This window comes from Caretta caretta, chromosome 2 (genome assembly GCF_965140235.1).
Source record: "Caretta caretta isolate rCarCar2 chromosome 2, rCarCar1.hap1, whole genome shotgun sequence".
Classification (NCBI taxonomy): Eukaryota; Metazoa; Chordata; order Testudines; family Cheloniidae; genus Caretta; species Caretta caretta.
Window position 1 is genome coordinate 36,884,324 of NC_134207.1, and position 11,668 is coordinate 36,895,991.

Below are 11,668 nucleotides of genomic sequence, written 5' to 3' on the forward strand. Positions count from 1 at the left end.
AATAAATAACCCATTTCTACTCCCACTCACACAGACCTGAGAACATAAATGTCTAAATTATGAAATTGTTGGCATTCAGCGGAGATGGGATACTGTTAGGGTTCCATTAGCTAGCCTTCTTTGTTATATAGGCATTTTTTATATTTACATTTGAATGATAACTGAACTTACTCTAAGGCCACCATGTGAATTACGAAGCTTAACATCTCTGTATAATGCAGTTGTTAACTTTGTGTGCCTTATGAGGTTTTTATTTAAGAACATATCAAGTACATAATATGTAGGACTAATTCAATAGGGCATTGTGGTGTTAACCACTCGAAGATCAGAATATACTTTGAAATCCCATGAAGACAGTGGCAATGAACAAAGTTCTGGGGAGATCTATCAGCTGTATAGCTTGCTGGACTTCAGCAGCAGCACTGATGATATTTCCAGGTAGAAGAGCCTGACAGCCCTCCTAGCTTTAGGTTCGTTTATATAGTACCAACTTACTGCAAAATGGAGGTAGAAATTTGAGAGGGAAATGCTGTGACAATCTTAAAGAAATATGTATTGTATATTCTCTTCAGAACCTGGCTGAGCCAAAGTATTTCTTTTAAAAAAGTTAAAACGTGAATCTAAGCTGTGCAGGATTTTTTCTTTTTAATTCTAGGGAAAATTAGTCATTACACTTTCGCATGTTATACATGCTTTGTGACTTTTCCTTTGGTTTGGCTCTTCAGTGCAAAATTTGAGTTCTTTCTAACCACTTAACTTTTTTTTACGTTGTAAAAATTTAAGAGCCCTACTTTTGTTGGTACTGTCACTTGACAGCTGCATTTTGGAGTGAATACTTAAAATGCTACAGTTAGCTATGAGACATGCTGAATGATCAACATGATCATTTTATCTAGTCTTATGAGACTGAACACATCACCTTTGTAGCGTGATTGCTTCCAACACTTGCAAACTATTCTGAAGGCCATACAGAGTGAGGCATTTGAGCCTACCCTTATTTATTTTCTCCATTTCTATTAATGTGTAACGCACTTCATACTTTTGTGCTGCTGATTTATAATTATCTTAGCACCAAGGTGATACATGGTGACTGGCTAAGAAGACTCTGAAATAAACTAGTTTGTTGGGGAAATGAAATACCTTAATAATTAAGGTAAATCAACATTTGTTGTAGTAAAATTATCCAATATATTCACCATTATTAGTCTTCTTCAGTGAAACTGACTTTCATACTAAAAATAAATTGGGTGTTGAGAACCTCTTAATGAGTTATTTAACTTAGTGGGGAAAAAGCCAAAATGGTATGCTAAAAACTTAATCTTTTAAAATGAGATATTTTATGCTTATTATTGTCCTGGATCCAACTCTCACTAATATCAATGGGAGTTGAATCTACAGTAGAACTATAGTAAAGTTGAATAATCTAGTGCTACAGTAGTACAATCAGGTTCGTATAATATGATTTGATCCTTTTAAATAAGATTCTTGAAGTCTAAAATGAATAAAGTATAGTATTTTCTCCACAGATGTTACTTTCATGTCCGTCAAGCTACTCTAATACACCTGTTTCATAATAGCCATGTAAAAAGTAAAACCCTTTGCATTTTGCTGACAATAAAATAGCCTAGATTTTTGCCTCTTTTTGTAAAAGGTCTTATTTATTGAACAGATATAAAAAGATTTAATCTACAGTTTTTACAAGGGTGATAAATATTCAGTCCAAATGATAATAAAACTGGACAAACTTGTTTCTAATATTTGTTCTAAAATTATATGGTAGAAGAACTTGCCAGGTGTGTTTAACAGTGATGTGGCTACATGTTAAACAGTTCAGCTGGAAAAATTCGACCTGGGTGCTTGTAAGCAAGCTTGTGTATTCTGGCCAGATGCTTACAAAGCTCCAGAGAACTATTCAATTTCAAAGTAAATTGTACAAAACGTGTATAAAAAATTGATATGGGGGCTTTGGAACGATGGGTTATAAGGAGGTTTGGAAGAAACTTCTATTTCGGCAGCTCTTCAATGACGATACGAGAGACTGAATTCCATCCAGTAGAAGCATCACCTCTTGGGTAATCTGCACAAGTACCAACCCAGATAGCAACATCCACCAACCCAGCGCTGATTCCTTCACAAAGTCCTTCCACTGTTTAAAGACAAACATTGTATCTTATTTCAAATAATCAGTATCATTTATTTCACTGATTTTTTTTCCATATCCTGATTTATATAGTTAACATGCCAAAGAACAGCAGTTCAGTGCAACTCTCTCTACAGAAACTGCATTAGGTAAGGTTACTAAGTTGTTAATGTTTAAATCTTTAGGGGGGGAGAACATTGTCTTCCAGGGTACCATGGCCTTGGTAGAAACTATCTGCAGCCAAATGTTTTTTAAACCATAATACAAAGTTTTAAAAGTAATTTAATTTTATGATAATCTATAGGAATAGTTTTTAACCATACACAGTTCCTTATTTCTGTCCATTTTTTCAACAGTCTCCACTGTAGTGGCAGTACTAATGGGAGACATGAGTAGAGTGGTGGAAAACCCATTCTGATACTTCACGGAAAGGCCTACTATGGCCACACAAGTGAGATTTCATGGATTTTCTTGTTACTTTAGAGAAATATTACCCCGGGGGAAGAGAGACAGAGTCAGAGGCCTTCTGTCATAGGCAAAAAGCTGAGCTGCTAGCTTCCCATGATCTTAGGCCTGTTACAAGCAGCAGTTGTTCTCCTGTGAAATCTTCTAGCCTATTCTGCTGCGCTGTGGTGAATATTCTCTATGCTACAACATCTGGTAAGTTAGATGTTGCAAGCCTTTGGTTTTATATACAATTTCTCTCAGCATATGTCTATAATTCAAGGTATTAAGGGGGACATATGGTGTAAGTATATTTCAGTTGTTACTCCCATTTTCCCTATATCATCATCTTTTGATATTGAACAAGAACTGTTGTTGTGATTTGCCCTTTTCTTAGAAGAGGGCATCATATAAGATGTGGACAACTAATTGTTCCGAATATGGTTTGGTTTAGCTTTTAACGTGATAGGTCTCACTGGTGAAGATGGGTTTGTGTTGGAAACTCCAGCAGAAATTAGTCTGCCCAAGAATATTGCATGCAATTCCATACCTGATACAAATAACTGCACAAAAGACAACACAGGTCCAATACATAAACTGCCTGCTTAGAAGGTGGTATCCCAGTTTCACCAAAGCACTAGTGCTATTTAGTTATACTGCAGTTGGGCATAGTGTCACACATGCCATTTTTCATCCTAATTTGAAGCAGCAGTAGTTGTTTAATAGAAACCTATCAAAGCTCAATGGGTTGGGCTGGATAAGGTAAGTCTCTTCATCTCTAACTTCTTGAATTTACTTAAAGTATGACTAAAGCTAGTAAAACCGTAAAAATAGAGTGGCAGCAAACCCAAATCCACAAGAAAAACTAGAGTTACTGTATTTTTAATACTTATACTAAATTTTGACACAGGTGGGAAAAATCAGCTAGCAACTGTCCCTCTCTGCCTCCCCTTTATGGACCCTAGACTTCTAAATAGATGTCCTTATGAGGTTCCCCATGTCACTTGTTAACTGCATCCTTATCTTGAACTCCATTCCTAAATACATGGCTTTGACATACATACCTGAAGAAGTGCGATGTATATTAATAGTTGAATTCAGCTCTGGGCTTCCTTGGTCTAAATAAATTATGGCTTCAATAGGAAGTGGCCCAGAACATTCGGCTCCATTAAATGTAAAATACCACCGCTGGCAGCATGCATTTTTGCATTTGAGTCGAAGTGATCCACTGAAGAGAACTCTTAGAGCACTGTTAGAGCGCATCTTTGTGAATGTACATTCCTAAGGAAAATAAGAATAAATTGTTGGCTGTGGCTTTTGAACCCACTTCACTAATTCTTTTGAGAATACATTAATCACCTTCTCTGTTCTCCCCATTCATTCCCCTGCTCCTTTTATTAAAAACTAGCACCTGACAAGTAAGTCAGTGCCCCAAAATACTGATCAGTGTTTCAAACACACCAGAGGATGGGGGAATGTTGAGATCCTATATTTTAATATGAGACAATGTATGCTGTCAAGTTAGGTATCTAAATATCTTTGGGGCTTTCCTTTCTCTCTTCTTTCTTTCCCAACACTCTCCTTCCTTGCAGGTAAGGAGAGTGTTACCAGCTCTCTCAAGCCAGTCCATACTCCACACAAAATGTTAGCCAGAAGAGGTTGATGGAAAGATGCAGGGTTATCTTGGTGCTGTACAAGGTGGATAAATTAGGTTTTTTAAAGAAGTTTTAATAGGGATTATTTAAACCAGATTTTCTAAATTTTAAATATTTGCTTTTTAAAATACATTTAAAATGACAAGTTATGTTAAAGCCTTCATTAACTATATTTAAGTGATTTTAATAAGTTCTACATATTTGCTACCAAAGTTTTAAAGAACATCAAACCACTGGCTCAGCACATGGACACGAGAGTTTCCTGAGGTGTTAAACGAGCCTGACACAACAGTAGCCTCTTCTGCAGGTACAGAGAGAATATTTTCTTCATTACAGTTTATTCAGTTAGTTCAATGACTTGTTCATTCAAAGTTCAGAAACTGATTGGGAGTTGAAAAAGTTTCAGGAAACCTGTTTTCCTTTTCCAATCTATGAATAAAAACTAGGTGTGAGAGGATGAGATTTCCTAGTTCTAAAATCTTGAAGGACGGGGTGACCAGAAACAATCACTTCAATTCAACAACTACAGCTAATTTCGTAACTCAGTTTTAAATGCAAATCATGTTTTGATAATTTTTTTTCCTCATGTATCCTCCACATTTTAGTTTTATTTCACTAATAAAACATTAAAATGCTGTGTATGTATTTTTACTTGAACTCCCATTTTCATTCAAGTCAAGCTTAAAATAAATCACAAGTAAAAAAACTCCACAATCATCTAGTAAATAAATACACCATTCATTATTTTCTGATGTAAAAATTAAAAATCTGAATAAATGTAAATTATGCAGAATAATTTCTTAAATAAATATATATAGGTGTGGTTAGCAAAAAGAAGTATCAAATTTCATGTAAATGCTACATTTAGTTGCCAATCAACATGTTTTATGGTTACCCACCAATGAGAATCAACTTTTCTTTAGGAAAGTAACTCAAAAGTATAAATGCAAAACAAGACTCAAATCAATTCTTGAAATCAAAGTTTCCTGCTTGCTGGTTAAAATCATGATTAAAACCGGTGACTTAACAAGGGATGTGTTTAAAACCTGAATCCCTACATAATATAATTTTATGATTTCTCTCTTCATCACTTAGGGGCTTTCTGGATTTTGCAGTCACAAGACACTGTTTTCATGAAAACTGCAAGACTCTTAATATGATAGTCTATAAAATTTAGTCGAAAACATTTTCAGTTGAATTTTTAATTGTGCCCCTCCACCTACCCAATGCTGAATAACTTGCTGCTTGGGCCCATTAAGGGGCAGTTCTAAAGTAAATGGAAATTAGATATTTATTGTATCTATTGAATTGGTTCTCACACTGTGACTGCAACTGTATTACTTAAACAAAGTAGGCCTACCAATCTCAGGCTTGGTGTGTTGCTCCTAGGGGGTTGGGAATTTTTTTTTTTTTTCTTTCTGGTCATCTTCCATACCTATTTTTTTTTCTTACTTTAAAATCTCATACTCAGAGGCCTGAACTAAGGATACAATATTTTCGTTGAACTGGTTAGGACTTGTTGATGCTGCACAAGTCTCACCAGTCGGTTAGCCAGTTATCTCTGTAATCCATGCACCCAAAACCTTGGCTTCCAGTTCTACTGCTTCAAAAGGGAAAACTGAATATGGGTCTGCTGTATGTACCTAGAACAACCCAGCTCTCTCACCTGTAGCTTTATTACTGAAATAAGACACCTGGAGTGTCCAATCAGTTATTACACATAATAGAAATGGGCCTGAACTAAAACTCTAGCTGGGATCAACCTTGAATGTTGAAGAAAGTTTCCATCAACAGCTGCTGTGGTGTTGCTTTAACATCAGACTACAACATCACGTGTGCTTACTTACTGCAATTTTCCCAAGATCTATGCCATAATTCAGCGCACTCCATGAACACTGTTTAAAGTTGGGTGTCCAAGACTCCTCAATGCTTTCTCGCATACATTCTCCTTTTTCTCCTTTCAGCCCGTCCCGACCAGGGATTCCAGGTGTCCCAGGAATTCCATTTATTCCAGGGTTTCCATCTCGTCCAGGAACACCACCAGGTCCTTGTAAACACATTCCATTATACTGAAAAACATAACCTTTTTTCACACTTTGCTTATTGATTCTAAGGCTGAAAAATAGTGTTGCTTACTTTGTACAAGATAGGAGTCTGTTATAGAAGGCCATGAAAATTCCTCTATTAGTGAGGAAAGAGGGGCAAGAAATGGCATTGCCTCTCAAATACTGAAAATTAAATGAATATGTTAAAACTGGCAGCTGAGTTTGCTGTTAGTGGGATATCAAAGATAGATGCAGGGTGGTAGTTTCATTAATAGGAAATATTCATATATGTTAACTACAAAACTGCATGGAAAAGTGTACATGCCCCTTACCTTCCAAAAAAGTTTCCCCAGATTACAATATTAATATGGTCAATTGCTGGCCTCAAACTATGATGGTACACCTTGCTTTCACATTTTAACCAACTAGACTGTGATAGTAATAGTGTAAATTTAACATTTGGGAGAGAGGAAGATGAAACTCAGATGGGACTCTCTCTTCTTCTCTGCCCTCAATCCCCAAACTATTTGGACACAGAGCTGTGCAGGGTGGACCCCAGGCAGTTCCACCTGTCCCCACCTATGCAAGCTCCAGGGAATAACTCCAGGGAGGAGACAATTTGGGGGTGCAGACAAAGCCAGGAGAAGGAGACATAGAAGAAGCTGCAACAGGAACCTTTGGACACTGCTGATGTCCCCTACATTTTTTATCTTGAACATTAGGTCCCATCTGCTGACTGGGTGCTTATTCCAATCCTCACCCATTCATCGAGTCTCTTCACCTCCTACTGCCCTGCTCTTTTCTTGCCTTCTGTCTCATGCTTATCTCCTTCCCTTTTTCCTTTTGTTCAATTAATCCCCACCCACCAAACCCTAATCAAAAACAAAAAACAAAATTGAAAGAGAATTATGCAACTAACATGACACTTTCAAATCATAACATTGCTCCTGCTTGTATGTTATTTTCCTTCTTCCCTTCCCTTTGACTGACTTGTCTATTTAGATTATAAACTCTTCAGGGCAGGGACTGTCTCTTAACCTATATTTGGATAATGCTCGGCATAACAGGGCCGCCCCACTGTGATACAAATAATAAATAAATAAAATGAAAAGTCCTACTAAGGAAGTAAATTGAGATCCAGAATAATGAACTTTTGACATTTCCTACAATATTCAAAAAGAAAGAATCACTGTTGGCAAATACAGTAACAAGAACATGCCAGTGAAACATTTGATCAAGGAGCAGATCCTTAAAAAGGCTCAATGAATATTAGTCTGGTCTCAGAGACACCTACAAAACTAATAAGCAAGACAGTTATGTGAAGACATTTTCATTTCTTACAGTACTACTTGTACCAATTTATTTGATACATTTTGCCTTTAATATTGAAACTGGTTGTAATGTTGCCTAGTTCTGATTTCTTTAATATGACAGATGAATAGAAAAATATTAAGAAAGTTGAACTCAGTAGAAGTTGGGGGCACTCATCTCTTCACAGGATCAGGCCCACTATCTGGAACATGTGAGAAGCATGGTCTTACAAATAAAATATGCTATTTAGCTATTCTTTGCTTTAACTTAGTAGCTCTCAACTTTTCCCGACTATTGTATCCCTTTCAGGAGTCTGATTTGTCTTGTGTACTCCCCAAGTTTCACCTCAATCTCAATTAAAAAACTACTTGATTACAAAATCAGACATAAAAATACAAAACTGTCACAGCACACTTACTGAAAAATTGCTTACTTTCTCATTTACCATATAATTATAAAATAAATCAACTGGAATATAAATATTGTGCTTACATTTCAGTGTACAGTATATAGAGCAGTATAAACAAGTCATTGCTGTACAAAAGTTTAGTTTGTACTGACTTTGCTAGTGTTTTTTACATAGCCTGCTGTAAATCTAGGCAAATATCTAGATGAGTTGATGTACCTTGTGGAAAACCTCTGCATATCTACGGGGTACATGTACCTCTGGTTGAGAACCACCGATTTAGCTGACCTGGACATTTTAGTTTTAGATTCCACCAGGGGGCAGAGCTAGCCAAAAAGAGGGTGCTCCAGACTGATCTAACATTAAAGAAATGTTGAATATTTCCAGAGAGGGAGGTTTAAACTGTTGCAGACCCAGAAACTCACGTATGCAAAAGAATTACATGGACTTTGGTCTCCTCTTCAGCCAAACCGATCTGTACTCACCAGATCAATTATTTTCACATATGGTATGCTGCTTTTGAAGTGGAATGAGCATCTGGTTGTAAAATGACAATGTTGTGTCTGTTGAAGCAAGCCGACCCCTTGTCATGTTTTTGGTTCTATTTTTGAAGGAGTTTGTGTCAAAGTTATTTTAGCTGACACAGTTAGTATACATCTACTTAAGTATATTTCCTTAACTTCCACTAATTTATCTGTGTCATAGATCTCAGCCTGCCAAGCTGAAAAATGGGATGCAGTGTCGGGCAAATATTCAAGATGAGGGACACAAAAATATTTGTTCATACAGAAAACTTAAACTGTGGGATTCACTCCTTTAACTTCCCATAACCTCAGATTCATTATTCCTTATTTTTTTATATAAAAAATGTTCAACAATGACAGTGAGATGGCACCAAAGCTGTGTGGAACACAGGTGGCTTTGGGACTGAAACTAGTGATAGCCCTCAAACTGAAGTACCTAGATCATACCCTTCAAATGTACATCTGCTGACAATGCCAGCTACATACCAAAACCAGCAGCACCCTCTCCATCCTAAAAAAATATAAGTGTTAGTGAATACAAGTGCGGGATCCCTGCAAAGACTTGCCTTTGTCTGGAGGGAAGAAAAATCCATGCCACTGGTTTTCCATGGCTCAATAGCCTTCAGTGCATTTGTAGTTGCAATCAAACAGCATCTGGAAACGTGCCATGTATAAGCAGCAGTGTGAATTTGTTTACACTTGGGAAAGTGGGATTTAATAAAATGAGAGTTTTGCAGCTTTTTGTGGCTCTTTACTTTAAAAGTAACCTTTTTTCTTTATCTTGTCCTTTATTTACTATTCTAGTTTAGTTAATAAGGGCTTTAAAAAATCAGTTTTGCCTAGGCGATGTCTTAGTAAGGAAGGATAGCAGTTCACAGTCCACTCTTTTTTATAGAAACAATCCAGCCACATTAACTTGGCCTTGCTTCCTCATGCGGACATGACTGGAGAGAAGGGTATGTATTACTTTAACCACAGACTCTGCTATGTGCAAATCTGAGGAAACACAGTCTGCATCTGGAAAGAAATAGCTTCCATGAAGACAAATCCATTCTAAACATTTCCCTGCATCATCACAATCAGTGAGCAATAAAATGTAGAAAAGAAGATAAATCAAATTACTCATCCTTCCTGCAAAAATGACCCAGCATAATTGAGTCTATGGTCAGGTCTTCAAGTTATAACTGGGTTTGGGACAGGGGAACTGTCCTGGCTGGCAGAAGGGAGCTGTTCTCCCAACAATAGACACTTTGCAGAGACTGGCCCCTAGAGCTGCTCTAGCCTCTTCCTAGGATAAAGCAAAGGAGAGGATTGGGTGGTTCCAACCCTTTGAATGAGAAAGCAGCAAGGAAGATTCTCCAGCAGCTCCTCACTTGTTACTGTAACCTCAAATCCACAACATCACCCGCAACCTTGTCCACCAGCTCCCCCCACATCAGACCCCTCTGCCCCGAGACTCCCACTCTAACCCTCCTAACCCTTTTCAGGCCCCCCAGACTTCCACTCCAGCCCTCCTAACCCCTCTCCAGGCCCCCCCCCGCCCCCAGACTCCCACTTCAACCCTCCTAACCCCTCTCCAGGCCCCCCCCCGCCCCCAGACTCCCACTCCAGCCCTCTTAACCCCTCTCCAGGCTCCCCCTGCCCCCAGACTCCCACTCCAGCCCTCTTAACCCCTCTCCAAGCCCCCCCCCCGCCCCCAGACTCCCACTCCAACCCTCCTAACCCCTCTCCAGCCCCCCCTGCCCCCAGACTCCCACTCCAGCCCTCTTAACCCCTCTCCTGGCCCCCCCCCCCGCCCCCAGACTCCCACTCCAGCCCTCTTAACCCCTCTCCTGGCCCCCCCCCGCCCCCAGACTCCCACTCCAGCTCTCTTAACCCCTCTCCAAGCGCCCCCCCCGTCCCCAGACTCCCACTCCAGCCCTCCTAACCCCTCTCCAGCCCCCCCGCCCCCAGACTCCCACTCCAGCCCTCCTAACCCCTCTCCAGCCCCCCCTGCCCCCAGACTCCCACTCCAGCCCTCTTAACCCCTCTCCAAGCCCCCCCCCCGCCCCCAGACTCCCACTCCAGCCCTCCTAACCCCTCTCCAGCCCCCCACCGCCCCCATCATCTACTCGTAGCCCCACTGCAGCCCCTCCCTCGCCCCCATTGCTCCGTCCCTCTCTCCCGACCCCTTGCTCCACAGTCCTCCGCTGCTCCCGGCCCCTCCATTCCCATCCCCTATTTCCGCGGCGCGCGCAGACTCACCACGTCCACCACCTCCCTCTGGCGCAGCGGCTTGTGCTTCCCCTTCGGGCTCTCGGACTCCCCGAGCGGCGGGGCAACCAGCAGCAGCAGCGCGGCCAGGAGCAGCGAGGCGGCGGCGGGCGGAGAGCGCATGGTGCGGGGCTGCCGGGGGCGCGGGGCCGGGCTGGCTGGGAGCTGAGCGAGCGTGCGGGGGGATTAGTCAGTGTCTGCAGCGCCCCGCAGCAGCGCGCTGGATAAATGAGCCTTTCACAGCCCGGAGCCTGAGCTCCCTCCCTGGGGACGCCAGGAATTTCCATCCTGTAACAGGGCAGCAGCTCCGCGCCTGAGCCGTCCGGCCACAGCCACAGGCCCGCCGGGGCTTCCCGCCCCCGCATCGCCCGGCACCGCCGCCCCAGCCTCAGGCGCCCTGCAGCCGGCACTCACGGGGCAAGTGTGCCGGGGCTGTGTGCCACGGGCCCTTAGCACGGGCACCGTACAACCGTACCGCCTGCGCCCCGGGCCCTTAGCACGGGCACCGTACAACCGTACCGCCTCCGCCCGGGCCCTTAGCACGGGCACCGTACAACCGTACCGCCTGCGCCCCGGGCCCTTAGCACGGGCACCGTACAACCGTACCGCCTGCGCCCCGGGCCCTTAGCACGGGCACCGTACAACCGTACCGCCTCCGCCCCGGGCCCTCAGCACGGGCACCGTACAACCGTACCGCCTCCGCCCCGGGCCCTCAGCACGGGCACCGTACAACCGTACCGCCTGCGCCCCGGGCCCTTAGCACGGGCACCGTACAACCGTACCGCCTGCGCCCCGGGCCCTTAGCACGGGCACCGTACAACCGTACCGCCTGCGCCCCGGGCCCTTAGCACGGGCACCGTACAACCGTACCGCCTCCGCCCGGGCCCTTA

General features: G+C 42.1%; 1 protein-coding gene across 2 annotated transcripts; it reads right to left on the minus strand.

Moving 5' to 3' along the window:
• Positions 1-413: 413 nt before the first annotated feature.
• On the minus strand, positions 414-11,005 carry CTHRC1 (collagen triple helix repeat containing 1). Of its 2 annotated transcripts, none has more exons than XM_048841458.2 (4): positions 10,770-11,005; positions 6,087-6,308; positions 3,649-3,865; positions 414-2,146 (listed from the first exon to the last, which is right to left on the minus strand). In XM_048841458.2, exons 1-4 carry the CDS (start codon positions 10,899-10,901, stop codon positions 2,004-2,006), a joined length of 714 nt encoding a protein of 237 aa, XP_048697415.1. In that variant the 5' UTR covers positions 10,902-11,005; the 3' UTR covers positions 414-2,003. The 2 variants fall into 2 exon arrangements, with proteins under 2 accessions (XP_048697415.1, XP_074981119.1); XM_075125018.1 differs by lacking the exon at positions 10,770-11,005 and adding an exon at positions 9,092-9,853.
• Between the last annotated feature and the right edge of the window lie 663 nt (positions 11,006-11,668).

Bases quoted from the DNA above. Each gene is read 5' to 3' on its own strand.
- CTHRC1 (XM_048841458.2), bottom strand. From the start codon at position 10,901: ATGCGCTCTCCGCCCGCCGCCGCCTCGCTGCTCCTGGCCGCGCTGCTG. The intron at 3,866-6,086 runs GTAAGTAAGCAC...TATTTTCCTTAG, and splicing joins TAGATCTTGGGAAAATTGCA to GAATGTACATTCACAAAGAT. The intron at 2,147-3,648 runs GTATGTATGTCA...GTCTTTAAACAG, and splicing joins TATACATCGCACTTCTTCAG to TGGAAGGACTTTGTGAAGGA.